We start from the raw sequence: 23,183 nt of genomic DNA, 5'->3' as shown, positions 1-23,183 counted from the left end.
TGCTGGGAAAGAATGTAATTATGACATACAGTCTCACTTAAAATTATAATGTATTAATTAAGAAGCTCCAATAGCTTGGCCACTGGATGTGAAGCACTGACTCATTGGAAAAGACCCTGATGCTGGGAAAGACTGAAGGCAAGAGGAGATGGGTGCGACAGAGGATGAGATGGTTAGATGGCATCACAGACTCAATGGATATGAGTTTGAGCCAACTCTGAGAGATAATGAAGGACAAGGAAGCTTGGTGTGGTGCAGTTCATGGGGTCACAAAGAGTCAGACGTGACTTAGTGACTGAACAACGAATGACTGTGACATTCAATGGAACAATTTTCACTTCAATTAAAAGTAAGTACAATAAGACTATATAAATCATAGGGATGACATTGTTAAAACCACCTCTTAAAAAACCAAAACTGAATTCATTTTCATAGACTTCTTCAAACTGTGAATTAAAAAGCTCCTTTACCTGACGAACGAAGCTATTTGAGGTAGTGTCAGAAGAAGTGCTCCCATCGGATCCTTTAAATCTGTTTTTCCTTCTGGCTCCTTTTCCATATGACTACAAAAAAGAAAACCAAAAGACAAATGAGATTATGATTAGACCCTTACACAGGAATCTAGACCTAGTTCCAAAAAATGTTCTAGATCAAGACAAAGAATAAATTACCATCACATGAGCATGATTAAAAAGTTACTGGAGACCAAATATATTCCACTTATATGTGGAATCTAAAATATGACACAAATGAACATGTCTAGGAAACAGACTCACAGACATAGAGAACAGATTTGTGTTTGCCAAGGGAGGTAGGTTGGGGAGAGAATGGAGTGAGAGTTTGGGGTTAGCAGGTGCAAACTCATATATAGGATGGATAAACAACATGGTCCTACTGCCCAGCACCAGGAACTATATTCAACATCCTCTATTCAACATCATAGAAAAGAAGATTAGAAAGAATGTATATATGTATATAACTAAATCACCTTGCTGTATAGCAGAAATTAACACAACACTGTAAGTCAACTATACGTCAATAAAATAACATTTTTTAAAAAGTGATTGGTGGAATCACAAATATTTATTTCAAATCAGTGACTTTATAGGGAGGAGAGGGTTCTGGAAAAAGCATTTCACAGTTGGTGAATTGGGCTTCCCTGATGGCTCAGGGGTAAAGAATCTGCCTGCCAATGCAGGAGATGCAAGTTCAGTCCCTGGGTTGGCAAGATACTCTAGAGAAAGAAATGGCAACCCACTCCAGTATTCTTCCCTGAGAAAGCCCATGGACAGAGGAGCCTGGCCGGCTACAAGTCAATGGGGTCACAAAACAGTTGGTCATGACTTGGTGACTAAACAACTACAACAACTCTTGAATTAAAATAATTTAAGCTCTGTTAGCATATCTCTGGTCAAGACGCAAAGGCCACTAAAGATAAGGCATTAAAAAAAATAAACATTTACATGTAGGAAGGACTGGGGCAAAATTACTGTGAGAGGAAAGCAACTTGTCAAAACCCTTCAGAGAGATGAGTGCAGTTGTTGCTGGTCAGTCACTCAGTTATGTCTGACTGTTTGTGACCCCATGGACTGCAGCATGCCAGGCTCCTCTGTCCTCCACTATCTCCCGGAGTTTGCTCAAACTCATGTCCATAGAGTCGATGATGCCATCCAACCAACTCGTCCTTTGTTGCCCCCTTCTCCTATCCTCAATCTTTCCCAGCATCGGGGTCTTTTCCAGTGAGTCAACTCTTCGCATCAGGTGGCCAAAGTATTGGAGCTTCAGCTTCGGGATCAGTCCCTCCAACGAATGTTCAGGGCTGATTTCCACTAGGATTGACTGGTTTGATCTCCTTGCAGTCCAAGGGACTCTCAAGAGTCTTCTCCAGCACCATGGTTTGAAAGCATAATGAAATACTGTTTCCCAGCGGTGCTGAATAGCCACTCCTTGGTTCATGTTTTAATTTGTAATTCCATAGGTATTCCTTGCACACGGTGGCTCAGGAACCGTTACAATATAAATTCTGACCACCTTTACATATAGATAGATTAGTATAGGTTGATCAATCTAGATGAAATATGAATGAAGCACAGTGTCAATTCTTCACATTCTATAGATTTAGAGATTGGTTTTGGGAGATGTCAAAAGAACTATGGAAGTGGTAGTGAATTACACGAAATTAAAACATTTTGTACAATTTTTCTGGCCCATTGTTGTAATGTTTGAATATGATGTGACAAGCTTGTTCTTTTGTTAATAGATATAGAAAAGAGTTTTATTTGAGCCACCGAGAACTACAGCCTGAAAGAAGGCTTCTCAGATAGCTCTGAGGAACTGTTCTGGAAAAGCATGGTTTTCACCAGTTTATTATTTTTTTAATTTTATTGAGATATAGTTGATTTACAATGCTGTGTTAGTTTCTGCTGTACGCAAAGTGACTCAGTTATATATATATATATTATTCATATTTATATATACACACATATATATTTTTTTCATATTCTTTTCTATGATGGTTTATCACAGTATATTGAAGACAGTTCCCTGTGCTATATAGTAGGACCTTGTTGTTCATCTCAAAAGCCTACTTTTTAATCACTCAATTATTCTGCTGAGAAGGCAAGAAAAATAAATTTTATGGAATTGTAATACTAAGTAGTAGTAGTTAGCATTTAAGAACAGGATGTTAAAGGTAAGACAGTTTGTCTCAGTAGTAGGATAAGGCCAAGCACAAACACCTACAAATGAACTTACTTCTTTTTTAAACTATACTTAGAGCTTACTTTCAGAGCACTAAAAATAAACTATACATTCATCTATGGCTAATTCTAGACAGGAATAAAGTGACTGAGAAAATCACACGTTAAAATATAAGTAAAAAATAGCTCAACACTGAGCTTTACGGGTACATACACACAGGCAGGGATCCTGGTATAGCAGACCTTAAGCAAGTTTCTTAACCTCTCTAAACCTCAGTCTTCTCATCCTTAAAATAGTAAGACTTACCTCCTAGGTGGTTTTAGGTACTAAATGAAGGAATGTATTTATCATTTACTGTATGACCTAGCACATGATAAGGGCTCAAAATAATATTATAAAATGTGATACCCACATTAGGGTGTCAAGGGTAGAGAAAAATTGGGCTAAAATGTATTAAGTGTTTAGAAGGCCCACAGAGACTTCATTGGATGATCAAAATTAACAAAATTTGCTTTTTTGAAAATCACCATGTTCGGGTTTTGAAAATGCTACTTTTGTTATATTTTACACATTCATATGGTTTTCATTAAAATGGAAATATAAACCATAATATACATAGCACTTAGGCAAGCTGAAATCTCTTACAAACATTTGTGTTATGAGTAATTTAGATGAATTTGCAATCAGTGAGAGGGGTGGTATAATTTTAAAGCAAAAATTTGCCTTAAATATGTTTGTTCTCTTCCAAGTACTGAAGGGATTTATATAATACAAATGTGTTTCCATGGCATTTAATTAACTCTCGACTTCATAAAAGGAAAGACAATCTAGGCCGGGCTTTCATAATACAAGGTTCTCTTCACGTAACAGCATATTCTTCTTACTTTTGTAAACATTATGCCGTAAACTGTTGAAAAATAACATTCTTTCAACAATGTTCTTCCTTTTCCAACTATTATGGAAAGGTTCGCACAGAAGTGTCTTCCAAGGCCTAGAAACGTTAAAGTTTGAAAGTCTCCTTAAAATTAAAAAAATAAATTTTTTATATTATTCCATGTGGAAAAATACTTATTACCTTGAAAGCAGTTTTAAAGCCTAACATATTTCCTTGAGGGAAGGTGAGGGCAAGTCTATGTTCAATTTACTATGTACCTTCATTTGGAGTATAAATTATCTTTGAGAATAAAAACAAAATATTCTATCATCCCATAATCCTGTGTCCAAACAGCATTGTTTGGACATGGGTGGAAAAAGCTTCTTTGAAGTCACACCATTATCATTTATTTTGGATTTTTAATGATAAATATGTTTTTACTATTCAGCTGCTTTGGAGTATGAGCTTTTTCATGGCTACTGACACTGGCCAGCAGACACTGTGAGAACCACACAGTATTTAAGACAGCCAGTCCCAGGGGAGGCTGCTGTTCTCTGCAAAAAAATGAAACACATTTAAAAAGCCATTTTAAATTTTCCTGGCCCCTGGGGACACTATTCATAAACATTATTTCAGGTGTACTTAGCTACAAATGCCATGTCTCTAAATTGGATTATTACAGGTTTCAACTGTACTAAGACACAGCTGATACACTTAAAGATGGCATACTGAATTGCACACGAACTGGTGATAATTTATTTTTATTTTTATTTTTTTGGCCACACCACACGACATGTGAGACCTTAGTTCCCTGGCTAGGGATCGAACCTATGTCCTCTGCATTAGAAGTGTGGAGTCGTAACCACTGGACCACCAGGGAAGTCCCCTGGTGATAGTATTGAGAAAAAATATCTTTTCCTTCAATCACTTAAATGTATGAGGGATGATTTATTCAAAGTGTTTCTGCTTAACAGTGTTAAAGCAGTTCTTATTCATTATATGTGTTTACTAAAAGTCAAAATAGATATGATTAATTACACTTCTGTTTACTAATTTCAGCAGTACTTTCTCTCTTATAATCTCCTTTTTTTAAAAAAAAATATAACTATTGAGTGATGCTTCAATAACAAGTTATTTCTTACAACAATATCCAGGATCAAGAAGAAAATAATTAAAGCAACTTTTGCAAAGCTAATAGTCCATCTTTACATACTTCAAAACAGGTTAGTGAAAATTTATACTACCATTCCCAAATGAAGCTACATTAAGTTCCATGCATATTTAAAATTGGGTCTAACTTACTAAAATGGCATCTGTGTAAGTTATTCAAAATTCTAAAAAATGAGGACCAGAGTGTTTCAGATGAAGGAATTAAAAAAAAAAAAAAAAAGTGAAGGCCAACCCTTACCCAAATGGTAAAAGACAGGAAAGAATAAGTATTCAAATATGTAGCTGCCTAAACTTGGAAAAGGAGTATAGTTTTCTTAACTGGCTACTTCAAATGCAGCTACTTTTATGAGCAATGGAGTTTCTAAATTTTTTTTAGCAACACTAAGTATCTAAACATCTGCTATTAAATCTATGAGATGATTAATAGAGTTTCAGGATGTAAAGGAAGAGAACACGGCCAGGCTGTCAAGAGTGCCAAGTGTAACCCATAACACTCTCTAGGATACACGCAGACCCCTACGTCCCTGCAGTCTAGAAGTCACTAATGCCCACTCATTGCCTCTTATTAATAGTTATATTAGCTTAATAAGAAGAAGGAAATGGCAACCCACTTCAGTATTCTTGCCTGGGAAATCCCAGGGACAGAGGAGCCTGGCGGGTTAGTGTCCATGGGGTCACAAAGAGTCGGACACCACTGAGCACACACATAGCTTAATAAAACCAGTGAAGTCAATCACAGTAAATAGGAAAAAAGAAAACTGTGTATAACATCACTCATTATTACAGAAATGCAGATCAAAACTACAACAAGGTATCACCTACACTGGTCAGAATGGCCATCAACAAAAAGTCTACAAACAATAAACGGAGAGGGTGTGGAGAAAAGGGGACCTTCCGACACTGTTGGGGGCAATGTATATTGATGCAGCCACTATGGAGAACAGTATGAAGGTTCCTTAAAAAATTAAAAATAGAACTACCATACGACCCAGGAGTCCCATTACTAGGAACATACCCTGAAAAAGACCCATTATTTAAAAAAGACACATGCACCTCAATGTTCATTGCAGCACTATTTACAATAGCCAGAATATGGATGCAACCTAAATGTCCATGGGCAGATCAATGGATAAAGAAGATGTGGCACATATATACAATGGACATAAACTGAACATTCAGACATAAAAAGGAATGAAATCAGGTCATTTATAAGAATGTGGATGGATCAAGAGTCTGTCATACAGAGTGATGTGAGAAAGAGAAAAACAAATACCATATATTAAACATATATAGAGAATCTAGAAAATGGTACACATGAATCTATTTGCAGGCAGGAACAGAGATATGGCGGTAGGGGACAAAGGAGGGATGAATTGGGAGATTGGGATTGCTATATGTACAAGGTTGTTGTTGCTTTAGTCACTAAATTGTGTCTGACTCTTTTGCAAGTCTCGACTGTAGCCTGCCAGGCTCATCTGTCCATGGGATTTCCCACGCAAAAACACTGGAGTGGGTTGCCATTTCCTTCTCCAAGGAATCTTCCCAACCCAGGGATGGAAACCACATCTCCTGCTTGGCAGGTGATTCTTTACCACTGAGCCACCTGGGAAACCCCCATAAATACCCTGTGTAAAATAGATAGCTAGTGGGAAGTTGCTGTGTAACATAAGAAACTCAGCTCAGTGCTCTGTGATGACCTAGAGGGGTGGGATAGGGGGAGGTGGGAAGTGATCTATGTATATGTATAGTTGATTCACTTTGCTATTCAGTAGAAACTAACACAAAACTGTAAAGCAACCATACCCCCAATACAAAAATAAAAAAATAAATTACCTCTCCTGAAACAGTAGACAAGTAACATTTCAGAAACCAGAAAAAAAAAATTAAGAAATTACCACAAATATATGAATGACATTAAAAAGATATCCACCATTCACCAAGATTATGTTAATATCATCTTCATGTGAAAGACTGTTTTCTTTGATACTAAATAATTTTTAAAATTGGATTGCAATCTTAAACTCAGCAAATGGTCACATGTCCACAGGTCATTGAAACCTAATCTCCGTATGATTGGAAGTAGACAGTAGTTAATTACAGAAGTCACCAGTTAACTAGACTTCAGCCCAGTTTTGCACACCAAGTTGGCTTGATGGCCCCTGGGAACAGTTTTGAAGATGTCAGCTTCTCTGGTTGATGAATAAGGTAACAGTTCTCCTCCCTATGAACTGCTCCCTGTGAGCATAATACTGATGCCTGAAATTAGTTTCCAGCCCTCTTGATCAGCATTCATTGATATTTATCCCTTCCAAATGCAGACTTCCCTCATCTTAGGGTCTGAAGCAAAAGCAACCAAAACTCAACAGAGAGGACTCAGTTAATATCCTCATTTACCATCAGTTTTGGGTGAATGAGGCTATCAGATCCTTTACTAGGAGAAACGGCAGTGAGATATCTCCTCCCTAGGAAAGGGAAGAGAGCAAGTTCTCCATATGGATTGGTTTACACAAAAGCAGAAAGGAATCAAGAAACAGAATAAATAGAGCTCTTCAGGTAGAGAAGGGAGAGGAGGCAAGGCCAGGGCGGGAGATGGTCAAGGGCCAAGCTTGTCTTCCTCACGGTTTACCTCCAGCCGTGTTTGGAAAGAACTCTTAAGACAGCCCCAGTCACTTAAGTGGTGTCATAATTAATCTGAACTCCCTGTCATTGTGAAAGTCCATGTTGTGCCATAAACTCTTGGCAGGACGGAGACAAGTCCCCACAGTCACAAAATCTGGGAGGGCTAATTCTCTACACACACAGGATTAACATATTTTGCTCAGCTTCTCTCTCTTTTTATTTGAGTATAATTGCCTTACAGTGTTGTGTTCGTTTCTACTGTACAGCAAAGTAAATCAGCTATATGTATACTTACGTCCACGCATTTTTGGATTTCCTTCCCATTTAGGTCACGGCAGAGCACTGACGTAGAGGTCCCTGTGCTATACAGTAGGTTCTCATTAATGATCTATTTTATGCATAATATCAATAGTGTGTAGATGTCAATTCCAATTTCCCAATCCATCCCACACTCAGCTTTTCTTAAAAGAAGCAAGGCAACAGACTGTATAATTTAATGCAACCACACAGAGCAACAGGTAAACTAATTCTTTACATAAAAGGAAAATAAAAAAGAACAGGAACATAAAACCACAAAACCAACTAAACTTCCAGTCACTCAGACAGTCAGATGTGATGTTTTGAGGTTTAAAATGCACTCAGAAATCCTGATGAGCAGGTTTGTAAATTTCACCCAGGCAATGCCAGAACAAAATCCCATCAGAGAGGCAAGTGATGGAGGCTGGGGGCAAAGGTTAGACAAGCAAGGTTAGAGGGGCAAGACATGGAAGCCCAGGACCCAAGTGCATTATGCGAAGAGGCTGCAAAGGCTGAACTGAACCTCGGACCCCAGAAAGTCTCTGGAAAGTGGTACTGACCTGGGGGAAGAGCTGCTGCTCTTTTTAGATAAAGCACCTTGCTGCGCGATTCAGGATGTTGCCTTGACCAGGCTGTATTAGACAATGTGCTGGAGAAGCATCTGGCAAACTCTGATGGGGTGGAGCCAGCCGGGTTTCGTTGCCAGGAGCAAAACAAACAGGCCCTCTGCTTACTGTTGGTGCATCTCCAGGTGCAATTGGAGGTGCTGGTTACCAGCTCTTTGAGGCCTAAAGAGCTGAGATCTGCTCTTGCTTCACCCATTTCCTCCTCTGCTGCACCCTAGTCTCCGTTCCTTTCACCCTGAGTTTGCATCCAGCCGGCCTCCATCCAGATCTGTTCAACTCCCTGGGGAATTCCCAGTGCTGTGCTTTTAGACTAATGCTGTCCAATAGAAATAAAAGTCACCTACGTAATAGGAATCTTCTAGTAGCTCTATTAAAATGGTAAAAGGCAGCAGACCAAGTGCATTGTAATAATGTATCTGGCTAAATGTATCAAAGAGCATCCATGGTGGCCCAGATGGTAAAGAATTTGCCCACAATGTGGGAGACCTGGGTTCAAGATCCCCTGGAAGAGGAAATGCAACCCACTCCAGTATTTTTGCCTGGAGAATCCCCATGGACAGAGGAGCCTGGTGGGCTGCAGTCCATTGGGTAGCAAAGAGTCGGACTCGACTAAGCAACTTTCACTTTCACATCCCTGTGATCATATTTTTGATACATTGTGCTATGTTGTGCTTGGTTGCTCAATCGTGTCCAACTCTTTATGACCCCATGGACTGTAAAGTCCACGGAATTCTCCAGGCCAGAATACTGGACTGGGTAGCTGTTCCCTTCTCCAGGGGATCTTCCCAATCCAGGTATCAAACCCAGGTCTCCTGCATCACAGGTGGATTCTTTACCAGCTGACTCACCAGGGAAGCCCAAAAACACTGGAATGGGTAGCCTATTCCTTCTCCAGAGGATCTTCCAGACCCAGGGAATCAAACAGGGGTCTCCTGCAAAATACAGGTCTCCTCTGTATTTTATGTATTTTTTACTTATTAAATGTTTATTGAATTGAATGAAATTGACTTTCATTGAGATAATATCCTTGAGATTTCTTCATCTGTATATATTTGTTTATTTTTTAATTCATTTTTAATTGGAGGATGGCTTCCCCAATGGCCCAGAGGTAAAGAATCCACCTGCAATGCAGAAGACATGGGTTCCATCCCTGGGTCTGGAAGATCCCCTGGAGAAGGAAATGGCAACTTGCTCCAGTGTTCCCACCTGGAAAATTCCACAGACAGAGGAGCTTGGCAGGCTACAGTCCATGGAGTCACAAAAGAGTCTGACATAACTGAGTGACTGAGTACACACACAATTGGAGGATAATTGCTTTACAATGTTGTGCTGGTTTCTGCCATACGTGAATCAGCCATAAGTATACATGTGTGTGCATGCTAAGTCGCTTCAGTTGTGTCTTATTCTTTGTGACACTATGCAGTGTAGAAGACCAGGCTCCTCTGTCCATGGGATTTCCCAGGCAAGAATACTGGAGTGGGTTGCCATGCCCTCCTCCTCTAAGTATACCTAAATATACATATATATCACGTGTATTTTGTATTTTTAAGTTATCTGCATTTTTAGTCGATTTGTACCTCACTACTTATTTGATCTATATTTTTATGTATTTTATTTATTTATTTTTTCTTTTTATATATATATTTTTAATTTATTTATTTTTTCAGTGGGTTTTGTCATACATTGACATGAATCAGCAATTTTTATGTATTTTAAAATGTCTATTTTGCACGTACAGCACATCTCAGTTCAAACCAGTCACATTTCAAGTGCTCAGAAGTCACATGTGACTAGTGGCTACTGTGGTAGATGGCACAGATTTGGAGTTTTGGAGGGAGAGCGTTTGGTCAGCAACTTGACTTTGGAGGCAGACTGTGTCCAAGTCTGCACTGAGATTGTTCAACAGGTTACCTTAATAGGGATGTGATGTGCTTAAATCTGAACTCTCAAGAATTTGCAGTTAGACTGTCACTTGCTTCTCATGTAAGAAATAGATCTATTTTGTTTATGACCATATCCTAGGGTTAGAGAGTAGGAGGGTGCCCCCTCCCTCAGCAGGATTTCTGACAGGAAAAAAGATCAATGGGCAGTCTGTGGAGTTCCATCTTTTGCTTTGTTCATATAGAACGTGCAGTATAACCCGGAGGTGAAAGAGAAAGGATCCTTCAGACCAATGACTGCTGAGAGAGATATGTCACAAACGAAAGCTTCATTTCTCGGGGGAATTACGGTGACTCAGTGTCACAAAACAGAGGGATGCTCCAGAGACAGTCTTTTTCCCCCAGGTGGTTTACTGCTGGCCTAGCCTTCCTGGAGACATGGAAGAGATGCCTTGCCAAGTTTTCATAGCCCTGTGATGACATGATTTATTAGATATCAAATAAACAAGGCAATGTTTCCCTCAGATAATGGCTGTGATCTGAACACAATTCAGGGGAAAATGCTTTCATTTTTGGAAGGTGGAGCAAGGAGAAGGATGCTGATGCAGCTGAATGTTTATGCCTCTTACCTGCCTCTGTTATCCATTCCTCCCCGCCTCCCTCATTCAATCACTTGTAATGCCTATGGACTGGGTCTCTGGACTGTGTCCATCCATAGTACTGTCCTATCTATTATCTCTTCTCTCTTTTCGGTTTAGACCTCATTACCTCTTGTCCAAACCGTTACATCAATCTCCCCTCCAGCAGGTCTACTTCTGGACTCCTGAGACTCCTGACTCCCTTCCAGCATGCTCCCAGGTGAATCTTCTCCATGAGCTGTTACACTGCTCCTTCCCTAACCCCTTCCAAGGCTTTTTGTTGTTCATTACATTTCAGGTTCCAAAGCCTTCAAGATGTGGCCTCAATTGCCTTGTCAGACTTCTGCTTGACTAAGCTCCAATCTGAACCTGTCCACGCTTTTCAAACTAGGGATTACAAATGTATAAGACTTGTAACTGCTGTTACTTGGCAGTCAGAATAGCTCCCTGAAGAGCTCTGCAGCATCTCTCTGAAAATCTGCTGAAATCTGATCCAGACTTCAGATCCCTTCTCAAATGCTACCTCTTCCATGAAGTCCTTACAGATTATTCCAGATAGAGTATCTGTGATCTTCTCCTTAGCAACCATCTAAGATTCGGTATTTCTCTTAGAGCCCCATGCCACACAATAGTCATCCATTCATCACCCTTGCAGCTACTGGAATGTACATTCTATGAAAGTAGAAAGTGTGTCTTCTCCTTTCTGAATCATTTCTATGTTTGCAGCAACATCACAAATACTTGTTGCCTTACGTTTAACTACATAAATCACTGAGTAAATTAGTGTCTCTTATCTGAATGCAGTCATGCTTTCTATTTTGCCCTAACTTTGATCTCCAGCAATTCAGGAACTCTATTTTTATCATAAGAATAAAAACTGGAAAAAAAAAAAAAACAAAAAAACAACCCCGAAGGGAGATCAAAGAGAAAAGAGGGTCTAAAAGGCCTTTTCTCTATCAATATTTAAGACCTTCATCCTAAAAAAACAACAAAAAAGGAAGTCCCTGAGTACATTTCTTGCTCTCATCTAACCTAGTGAGTATCTAGATAAAATCAGGAGTCTAGAACAAACGTGACAGGTGTTGGTAAGAATTCAGGCCCACTGGCAGAGGCCAGATGGAAATGTAGGTTGTTAGTTACATGTCCCGACTCAGTTCTGGCAGCCTAACAACCCAAGGCTGACTAAAATCTAGCTGTCTTACCTCTAAGAAAGAATGAATTCCTCTACAATCGACGTGGATTTTTGATTAAACAAATGATTGGTTTCTACATTTTTTTCCTGCATTTCAAATCAAAATGAATGGTGTGTTTTAATCTGCACTTTTAATTCCCAGTGATAAAAGAAAGTTCAACAAAGCTCCATGACCATGCCGCCGGAACCACCATTATTAACAGTATTAAAATAGCTAAAGCAGTCAATTTCTATCACCTATGAAAACAATTAAGCAGCCAAACATTTTATTACTGTGGCCCACTCCTGCCCCCCTTACTACAGTAAATAAGACTAACGCATTCTCTCCAGTATACATAAATATAAAGTATACAAATTACGTACTTAGAAACTTGACATAAGTATAAAACTACAGAATCTTCCCACAATTTACAATCTAACAAGTGGAGGTTTGAAATCAACAAGCCAGCATCACTAAGCAGAGATATTCTCCAAAGTGATGCTTGAAATGAAACCCTAACCTCTTTGCCAAGCAGCCCACAGTTAGGAGTCTTAAAATATTTCCCTGCTAGGAGAAAAGTTGAGAGACTCCTTACCGCTGAGAACTGGAGGTGTCTGTAATCCAAACTGTACCTGCCAAAGCCTTACGTAAAAGCCACCTTATCACTGCCCAGTGCCTACAACTGACATCTCCTATTTCACAACGAGCAGCAACCCGGAATTTCCCCAGAAACCGCTAATACTCATCAGAAGGTGGCCTCGGAGCTCTCTGAGACGGCTAACATTTCAAGACCAAGGGAAAAAGAAAAACTTTCACGTCCCCAACTCGCTCTCTTCTGCAGCGAGCGAGGGGTCCAGGCAAACCTGGCCAGTGCCAGGAAGGGAGCCGAGCTGTCCCAGAGGTGTAACGCCCGGGTGCCCAGGGGGGCCGCAGCTGCTTGTGGGGAGGCAGGGGCAGAGCGCCCCCTCCCACGCCCCCCTGCCCGCCCCCACCCCATCACACGCCCCCTACTCCCACCCCGACTCGGAGCTGGTCTGAAAGGGTCGGCGTCGGAGCAGAGTTGTAGAACCCCCCCGCACCCCCCACCCCCGACTCACGATCTTGAGCAGGTCCAGTCCGCCCGCCTGATTCATGGCTGTCCATGCGCCTCTCCCGGGAAGGGGCGAGGAGGGCTGGCCTCGGGGGGCAGCCTCTGAGAACCTGGAGGTCTCCCCCGCCCCCTTCCCACTGGCTTTGGGGAAGCAGAGGAAAATGGAAGCCGGAGAAGAGCCGGGGTGGGGAGGGGGGGACGGGAAGGCGAAGAGGAGCGGGGGGCGCCGGCGCCCGGAGAGGGAGAAGTGGGTGGCAAAGCGCGAGGGAAGGAGGCGGCGGCGGCGGGGAAGACCCAGGCCGGGGCGGACGGCCGGGCGAGGGATCCTAGCAGAGCAGGCGGCGGGCGGGATGGAGCCCGGGCGCCCGGGCGGCTCACAAAGGAAGGGGAGGGCGCGGCGCTCTCGCTACCTGTGCGGCCGCTCCGAGCGCCCCCGCGGGAGCCGCGTTCTCCAGCAGTTCCATCTGGATCTCCTGCGCCACCGCCGCCGCCGGTGTGGGAGGCGACTTGGACGTGTCGCTCTGGACCATTGGCGAAAAGTCGGCCGGGAGCCAGCAGCCAGGCCCCCCCCGCCCCACACCCCCCGGCGGCGGGTCCCCTCCTCCGTTCCCCGCCTCCCCGCTCCGGGGGCCGCCCGGGGGCTCGAGGCGCTCAGGGCGCGGGGCGCGGCCGGGCCAGGTTGAAACGCGAGGCTCGGGGAGCCGGGCGGCGGGGGCGCTGGCAGGGCGAGCGCCGAGCGGGCACGGGAGCCGCCGGCGCCTGGGCAGGTCCTCGCCGAGAGGGAGGGCGCTCCGGCCGCGCGAGCCCAGGGGGAGGCGCGTCGGCCGGCGAGAGTGACAGGCCACCGAAACACCCGAAAGTTCCCCGCGGGAGGCGCGGGCCGCCGGGGCCCCGGGCGCAGCCGCCGCGCGTCGCCGTGGCACGCGCGTTGGAAAGTTTTCAAAGCCGCGAAAGCGAGGCCTCGCGCCCGGGGGCTTCCTTCCCCCGGCTGCCCAGTTCTACTCCCTCCGCTCCCAGCGGGTGGGAACAGGTCGCTGCTGCGGGGAACCCGCGAGGCTCCGCGCCTACCCTGCGCTCCTGAAATCTCTCGAGGCCTCGAGCAGCCCCGCGGAGCAAGTGCCTCCCAAGGACCTCCCATCCCCACCGGCCGTGTAGATCACTGGACGACGGCAGGAGTCAGGAGCCGGACCAGACGTGGGGCTGATGGGTGTGACCTGAGGATTGCGGTCCCCAACCCGAATCTGCCGCTGGCCTGAGCTGCCGGGTCCAAATAGACCAATTCCACGTCCGAAGGTTTTTCCTTTACGACTCCGGTTTGTCTTCACCTTTGCAAACCCCTTCTTGACTTTTCGGTAGAGTTGAGAAGTCTTCCTGTCACATTTTGGGGAAACAAGCATTTCCTTAGGATTCTGAATCTTGATCAGAGAGTAGCAGCCATAGTAAGAATGTTTCCTTCACAACATAACTTTAAGCTCTTCCTAGTAAGAGTATATGTGTATATATACATATATACACACGCACACACACAAATAGGGTAGCTCTTATCTCAACAACTTTTACTACTGTGGAACTCTATAGAACACGTTTTTTCCAGCACCAGTGTTGTTTTGTAACAACAGAAAGTATACATTGGATACTGAAATATACATATGGAAATTTACTACAATAGGCTTCATTCAGCTGCCTTTTTTTGTATTTGTTTTTGTTTTTTTATTGTGAGATAAAGGAATCCGCCTGCAATGCAGGAGGCACTAGTTGCTGCCCTGAGTTGGGAGGGTCCCCTGGAGGAGGAAATGGCAACCCATTGCAGTATTCTTGCCTGGGAAATCCCATGGATAGAGGAGCCTGGCGGGCTACAGCCCACAGGGTCGCAAAGAGTCCCCAAGACTGAGCCACTGAGCACACACTAAATTATTCTGGGATACAGTCCTTGTTCTCAAAGATAAACGTATCCGTCTCCATCATACATTGTTTGAATCAGGCTTGAAGAACTAGTGTTGGTATGGTTAAAGATTTGGGCATATCCAAAATGTTATTACTGATTTTTCTAATCTTTGGTGTTAATATTGTCACTGTAATTTAAATGCTACTGGGTGTTCAAAAACAAACTTGTAGAATAAGAGGTTAGATGTGTGGTTTCCAGAGGTGGGAAGACTATTAGCTAAAGGCAGTCAAAGGTGCAAACTCCCAGTTAAAAGGTATGTAAGCACTAGGGATGTAATGTACAAGATGAGAAATAGAATGAGCACTGCTCTATTACATGTGAGAGCTGTTAACAGAGTAAATCCTAAGAGTTCTCATCACAAGGGAAATTTTTCTATTAAAAATTTTTTTGTATTTATATGATGATGGATTTTCACTAAACTTATTACAATAATCATTTCATAATGCATGTAAGTCACATCATTATGCTGTGCACCTTAAACTTACGCCGTGTTGTAATTCAATTAAATCTCTATAAAACTGGAAGAAAAATAAATATTTCCAAAATAAGGAAGAGACATGACAATGTTAAACAGAAGCAGTGAAAAGCTGGTTAACAACATTTCTCAATAATAATAAAATCACATTTTGTAAAGCAACAGAGTGGGAGTTAGGAAGCTCTTGGTTAGGATATGGGTGGGTATCCAGCTAGTGAGGGATGTGGTACTCTCTGCTTTGCAGCCATGGCTAACAGCCTTCTGAAAACCTTGGCTAAGATTTTTTTTTTTAAGTTTCATTTATAACAATTGGCAGCAGTTTTGCATGTGTGCTGTGTATATGTATGCATGTATGTACATAAAAAAGTGAAAAGATGAGATATTTAAAGTTTTTGGAGTTACAGTCTCTTTGCGCTTCATGATCTGCTGCTATTTTCTTAATGGAGTGTTTAAATTCCTCTTAAGAACGTTAAAGAACAGATAACATTAAATCTGGTTTTAGATTAGAGTGTAAATTCTGTGTGGGTAGGAGCCATGTTTATTCACTTGGGCACACTCAGAATCTTGGTTAGAAGCATGGACAATGAAGATCAGGAATTTTGTAGTTTACAATCTACTTAGTAAGCACTTAGAAACCAGTTAATGCATACTTGAAGGAATGAATGACAGATGCATTCTAATATTGTTTTAAGAATGTCAGGTTTGATGAAGCTTGTTTCCCCGTGATATCTGTTGGATTTCTTATACTTAATTATCTGTGCATTTGCTTTTAATTATGAACATTTGGGAAGTAGAATTTTATCTTTCATCAGATTTTTAAAGAGACCACAAAATAGAAAAACAACCTTGCAAATCATTTAAAATAATGCTTACAGCCAAAGGGCAAGTCAAGTTTGAATTAAATGTTTAAATGATAGAGTGTATTTTATTCATTCCATTAATCTATGATACAGAACTGTGTTTTCTGTTTGTCTCTGCCACTAGTTAGAGTTCCTTGTGGGCGGTCAATTGGGTCTTACTCATTTTAGCATCCCCTGCATCCAGCATGGTGTCTGGCACTTAGTTGGAACCTGAAAACTCCTGTTGCGTAAATGGATGAATGAATGATCTGTCTTCACATGTTTTAAAAGATAGCATATAACTTTGCAAATTTTAAGATATGAAGACATTTACCTAATCACAACTTTTATGAAAGAATTATATTAATTCTTTCCTTATAACCTGTGTAATTTAATTAGCTTATATTGAACAGTAACACTATAAATATACCCATTCAGGCTGTAACCTGACTTGTCATAGTTTTCAAATAAAAAGTAACACCACATTGCACCTACCTAAAAAAGGGAATAACGTCAGAATAGATGGGGGTGGGGGGTAAATTCTTGGGAAATTTATCATGGATGTTTTCTATTATGGTCAGTTTTGTTTTTAACCTAACTTGACTTATGCAGTACTTAAAAGCCACAGATGAAACCTATAATTTGATATGGAAAGCCCAGTTCTTTTCAATGTTAAAAGGTATGCAGATGCACCCCAGTAATAATGGATGTACAATCATCAGTCGAGGCATTTAAATGCAGATGACTAATTTGTTCAAGCTGTATGTGAACTCCAGTGTGCTCATTAGTCGTTGTAATAGACAGGCATATTCTGGGCATTATTAATGCTCTGAGATGAGAACAGAGGCTAAAAAGAAACACTGGCCAAGGAAGCCAGAAGTTTTATAAGAGTTGGGTTTTCCCCCCTTGTAAATAGAAGAACCGGTGATTATACTTACCTTACTTCTCTCTTGCCTGTAGAATTGTGGTTGTATTTCAGACCTTGGAGTAAGAGTTCTTTAGGACAGATATGCACCAGAGTGATTTCTCATCTTACTTAGTAAATCATTTTCCATCTCATTTATGGTTCTAGATTTCAGACATTGTTAATGGTATTTTCATAAGGGTATACCTGTATCAGTCACTGGTATATGAATTGTTATGATACATTCCACTAAGTTACACACTTGCTTTTTGAAAAGTATAAAATGAATGTCCTGAATCATTAATTAGTATTTAAAAGCATATAAAGATGCAAGTACATGTGTGTGTGTCTGTGTGTGTGTGTGTGTTGTGTGTGCATATAGTGAAAGGTTACAACTGAGATGTGTAAGTGGTTGGGGAAAGCTTAATTTCACTTCCAAAGTAAAGGCTTCATTAGAAGTAATAAGATTTCATGAGTTCTTAAAACTACCCAAGAGACAGAGGTCTGGAATATCCAATATTGTATAACTTTCTAGTTTTTAGTTTCACATTGATTTATAATTTATGATTTGATTCTCATCCAAATTATAACTGTAACAATTGGCACTTTGGCTTACATACAAATTGCCAAGCCCTGTGCTAAGGATTTATATATGTCATCTCATCTGTGAAGCAGGTATTACTGTTCCCTAAGTTAGCATAGGTCAAATTTCTCTAACAAATAAGCTCTAAGTATTTAGTGGATTAGAGAACAAGAAATGCATTCCTTTGATGCTGGGGTAAGTGGTTCACCATCAGAAGGGGCTCTGCTTCACACTCATATTTAGGACCAAATTTTTGAGCAACAATCTACCATTTTGAAAAATGTGACCATGGAACATACATGGTGGACAGGTGGAGCCTGCAAATTTTTATTGGCCAACCTTGGAAGTGGTCTGGATCTCTCCTATTTACATTTTATTGGCTAAAACTCCATCCCATGAAAAACCTACAAGTCTAGCTGTGAACTGTAGTCCAGTTAGGAGAGTGGATTTTGATGAAGAACTAGCAAAGACTGACGTCACCAAGCCTGAATAGCTGACAAGTGGCAGGAATTACACGTGAGTTTTTTAAACCCCAACTCTAAGACCTGTTTTCAGTTGCCTGGTGGACTTCAATTACTCTGCCACCCAGGTTAAGACTGCATTTCTAGTTGGAGAAATGGATTTTCATATTTCTATTGCTGCATGCTGTGATGACTACATTCATTTACTTGCTAGAGATAAGCCTGATGTGAATAGCAGAAATGTTATTAATCTATGTCATTGTATATGTGTGTGTCTGCTATAATCCAGAGCAATAGAGATATTGGCATTGAATGAAGTATGACTCCTACACTTACTGAATACACAGTAGACTAGGCAACATAGGTTATAAGTGAGTAATGCTTTAAATGGACAAGATGGAACCTTTGAAGTTATTTCTGTTTGCTGGGCAGTTACCCACATCTCACTGTTTGATGCTTGATCATTCTGCCCTCTGCCTGGAAGGACATCCTATTTCACTTAGCTAACACCAGTTGCTTTTAAAATTCGGTTCCAGGAAGCTTACCCTTATTACTCTGGTGTGGGATGAAATTCCTTTTCTTGCTTTAAAAAGAAAAAAGTGTTTTGTTTTGTTTTGTTTGCACTTACCAGCTTGAAAGAAAATGACCATGTTTCTCTTCTGCCCAAACCTAGCTGCTTCTGCTCATCTTTATTTTTTTTAATTTTCATTTTATGTTGATTAATTGATTAACAATAATTAACCATGTTGTGTTTCAGATGTGCAGCAAAGTGATTCAGTTTACATATACAAGTATCTGTTCTTTTTCAATTGTTTTTTCCTATTTAGGTTATTATAGAATATTGAGCAGCATTTCCTGTGCTCTAGAGTAGGTCCCTGTATGACGTGTTCATCTTTCCCTTGCTCCACACTCACTAAAGATTCATTAGCACAGATTTAGGGACTTCTTGGTAGTCCAGTGGTTAAGACTCTGTGCTTCCTGTGCAAGGGGTTGGGGGTGGGTTCAACCCCTGGTCGGGGAACTAAGATCCTACATGCTGCATGGTGTGGCCAAATAAATAAATATCAGAGCTTAATAAACCATTTTTAAAGGCAAATTTATGTGAACACAACTGTTCAGAAGCAGCTAAACACAGATCATTTCAGACTGTTCAACCCTCCTATTAATATGTCTGTAAATGAAGTCAGTATTTGATTCTGATTCCTTGCTTTCGGCATATAACACATGATTCAATCTTTAGGGGTTTGCTCCATAAACCAGGGAACAGGAAGAAGGACTCTTTTGCACTTGGGGAATATAATCTTCAACCTCTAACATCTCTGCTGAGGAGAAAAAAAATTCCTTTGGCCTTAGGATAGAGTGATGTAAGGATAAAAAAAGAAAGTTCTGAGATAAAATCATATTTTTCTCCCCAACACAGATGCGTCTTTGTTCACCGCTCTTTCACACCCCACCCCCACCCACCATCACTGCTCCAGTATTTCTCTCCTCCTTTCACTCTTTACTGGCTCACTCTTGGCCTCCCTAGTCAGAAATAAACACATCTCAGAGAGCAAACCAAGCTTTCCTTCCTCTGGTTCTCTTTTAGGTCCAGAAACAGGTACTGTCCAGACTTCTGCATTTAAGTAGCTCATTTTAACACTCCTAGCTTGTCATGGTGTCAAACTGAGGCAGGTTTTTGAGTAGTTCCCTCCACAGTTGTTCATTAGCATCATTTAAGATGTGACTACCTTGTGAGGTGTTTCATCTCAGCTTAAGAGACTAATTTCTCCAGGAGAAAAAATGCTTCCCTGGTGGCCCAGTGGTTAAGAATCTGCCTTCCAGTGCAGGGGATGTGGGTTCGATTCCTGGTCTTGGAACTAAGATCCAACATGCCTCGAGGCAACTATGCTCCTGTGAGCCACAGCTACTGGGGGTGTCACAGCCCCCCTCCCTCCACAACGACTAGAGAGAAGCTTGAGCAATGCAATGAAGAGCCCATAAGTACCAACCAAGATCCCACATGCTGCAACTAAGACCCAACACAACCGAAAATGAATAAATATTAAACCAAGGAAAGAAAAATGCTGCCGAGTTGTCCTAGCCAATTTAGTAGCCCCTAGTCTAGGGAGTACTTAAAATGTAACTAGTGCCACCTTTAAACATTTTTTAAACCAAAGTGAAACTTTCACTTTCAAACCAAAGTGAGGTACCCCACATGTATCCCACCCAGAAGACTAAAATATCTCATAAACAGTTTTACACTGACTCTATGTTGAAATGATCTATTTTGAGTACGTTATGTTAAATAAATAGATGTTATGGTATTAAAATACATCCATTAATTATTAAAATCAATTTCACCTATTTCTCTTGGAGTAAAGTGAAAGTGAAAATTGCTCAGTCATGTCCAACTCTTTGTGACCTCATGGACTATACAGTCAATGGAATTCTTCAGGCCAGAATACTGGAGCGGGTAGCCATTTCCTTCTCCAGGTGATCTTCCCAACCCAGGGATTGAACCCACTTTTCCCACATTGCAGGCAGATTCTTCTGAACCACTAGGGAAGCCCAATACAATTACTAGAAAATTTGAATTTCTTCTGTCATTAGATACATGGCTTGCACTGTATCTCTGTTGAATAGTGCTGTCTGAGAGGACTGAGGATTGCCTGCTTGAATTTCCCAAGAAAAGCAAATATTCTTGAACTCTAAGTTATAGTCCAAGTTACTGCTATCATTTTTTTTTAATTGGGATGAACCTCTTCTCATACACATTCAGTATTTCTTTTTTTATTTTTTACTGTGATAAAACATAGAGCAAATAATTTATCATTTTTAAGTGTACAATTCAGTGGCATTAAGTACATTCATATTGTTATGTACCCATCAACATTATCCATCTCCAGAGCATCTTTCATCTTCCTAGATGGAAACACCATACTCATTAAACTCCCTGTCCTCCCCTCCCCCACTCCTTGGCAGCCACCATTCTACTCGCTGTCTCTATGAATTGACTCCTCTAGTGGAATATTATAGTATTTGTCCTTTGGAGACTGGCTTGTGTCACTTAGCATAATACTTTTAAGGCTTATCCAGGTCACTGCATATGTCAGAATTTCCTTCGTTTTTAAGGTTGAATAATATTCCATTGTTCGTATCTACTATGTTTATCCATCTGTCCATCACTGGCCACTTCACTTGCTTTTACCTTGTACTATTATGAATAACGCTATGAACATCAATATATAGCTATCTCTTTGAGTCCTTGCTTTTAGTCCTTTTGTGTATGTACATAGAATGGAATTGCTGAATCAAACAGTAATTGCATTTTTAACTATTTGGGGAGCTTCCATACTGGTTTCCATAGTGGCTGCACCATTTTACATACTCACCAACAGTACACAAAGCTTCCGGCTTTTCCACATGCTCACAAGCACTTGTTATTTTATTTTTTTTCTTTTTTAGTACCATCCCAATGGGTATGAAGTGATATCTCATTGTGGTTTTCACTTGTATTTTCCTAATGATTAGTAATGCTAAGCATCTTTTCATGTGCTTGCTGGTCATTTGTCTCATCTTCTGGGGAGAAATGTTTATTCAAGTCCTTTCCCTATTTTTCAATGGGTTTTTGTTTCTTTCTTGTGAGCTATAGGAGTTCCTTATATATATGTATTCTAGATCTTAATCCCTTACCAGATGTATGATGTGCAATTATTTCCTCTTATCCCATGGGTTGCCTTTTCATTCTGTTGACAGTATCCGTTGAGGCACAAAAGTTTGTAATTTTGAAGTCCAATTTATCTTTTTTTTAATTGCCTATTGCCAAATCAAATGGCATAAAATGTTTCCCTTCTGTTTTCCTCAAAGAGTTTTACAGTTTTAGGCCATACCTTTAGGTCTTTGATTCATTCTGAGTTAATTTTGTATAGGACATGAGGTAAGAGTTCAGCTTTTGGATTCTCAATGTATATTTTCAGATGATTAAACATTTAGAAAATCATGAGACTTCCCTGGTGGTCCAGTGGCTAAGACTCGCAGCCGCCATGCGGGGGTTCTGGGTTTAATCCCTGGTCAGGGAACTAGACACCCCATACCACAACGAAAGATCCTGCATGCCACAGCAAAGATGGAAGGTCCCAGGTACTGCAGCTAAGGCCTGGTGCAGCCAAATAAATAAATATTTTTTTTTAAATGAAAGTCATATTCATAGAAACAGCAATAGGAATGTGCTTATTCAGAGATGCCCCTTGATGAGAATCTCTAAGTGTACGAAGAACTTTATATGGAATAGCCCTTAAACCATAGAAAAGGTTCATGTTTAGTTTCAAAGCTCCAAGGTACATGCATGTGTGCTAAGTTGTTAAGTCAGCATGTCCGACTCTTTTGTGACCCCGTGGACTGTAGCCCGCCAGGCTCCTCTGTCCATGGGATTCTCCAGACAAGAGTACTGGAGTGGGTTGCCCTGCCCTCTTCCAGGGGATCTTCCCAACCCAGGGATCTAACCCATTTCTCCTGCGGCTCCTGCACAGCCAGCAGATTCTTTCTTGCTGAGCCACCAGGGAAGCCCCAAACTCCATGGTACTTTTCCTTAAAAAACTCCCATTTTCAAAACTTAGGTAACTCCTCCTCCTACTGCTCCCTGGAAGAGACCTAAAATATGAAGAAATATTAGGCAGAAATTTCAAGGAGATGGCTCTAGGATAGAGAGGGTCTTCTTTTCAATGTTTAATAGTTGTTGACTCTATGCCAGGCAGTCTGCCTTACATAAATGATCTATTGTGATGCTTCTTACTGGCATGGAAGAGGATATTGTTATTATCATCTTTTAATTTTTTTCTGTGGACCATTTTTAAGTCTTTAATTTGTTTCAGTGTTGTTAATGTTTCATGTTTTGGTTTTTTGGTTACGAGGCATGTGGGATCCTAGCT

At 41.0% G+C, this 23,183-nt stretch overlaps 1 protein-coding gene and 1 non-coding gene across 5 annotated transcripts in view; both read right to left on the bottom strand.

Annotated features, from left to right (window-relative positions):
• CACNB2 (calcium voltage-gated channel auxiliary subunit beta 2) overlaps window positions 1-13,729 on the bottom strand; it is a 410,486-nt gene extending 396,757 nt beyond the window's left edge. For 3 of the 4 annotated variants that reach the window (XM_043478990.1, XM_043478992.1, XM_043478996.1), the window contains exons 1-2: window positions 13,477-13,729; window positions 471-563 (exon numbers count right to left, since the gene is read on the bottom strand). In XM_043478990.1, the coding sequence (XP_043334925.1) occupies window positions 471-563; window positions 13,477-13,596 (213 nt within the window). In that variant the 5' untranslated portion in view covers window positions 13,597-13,729. The other variant, XM_043478991.1, reaches the window with a different exon arrangement.
• On the bottom strand, window positions 4,382-4,454 carry TRNAR-UCU. Its single transcript has one exon. It is a non-coding gene; the product is annotated as a tRNA-Arg (tRNA).
• Window positions 13,730-23,183: the final 9,454 nt, after the last annotated feature.

The sequence above is a fragment of the Cervus canadensis genome, chromosome 10 (assembly GCF_019320065.1).
Source record: "Cervus canadensis isolate Bull #8, Minnesota chromosome 10, ASM1932006v1, whole genome shotgun sequence".
Classification (NCBI taxonomy): Eukaryota; Metazoa; Chordata; class Mammalia; order Artiodactyla; family Cervidae; genus Cervus; species Cervus canadensis.
The sequence above is the reverse complement of the archived record's forward strand: the minus strand, read 5'-3'. Positions and strand labels throughout refer to the sequence as shown.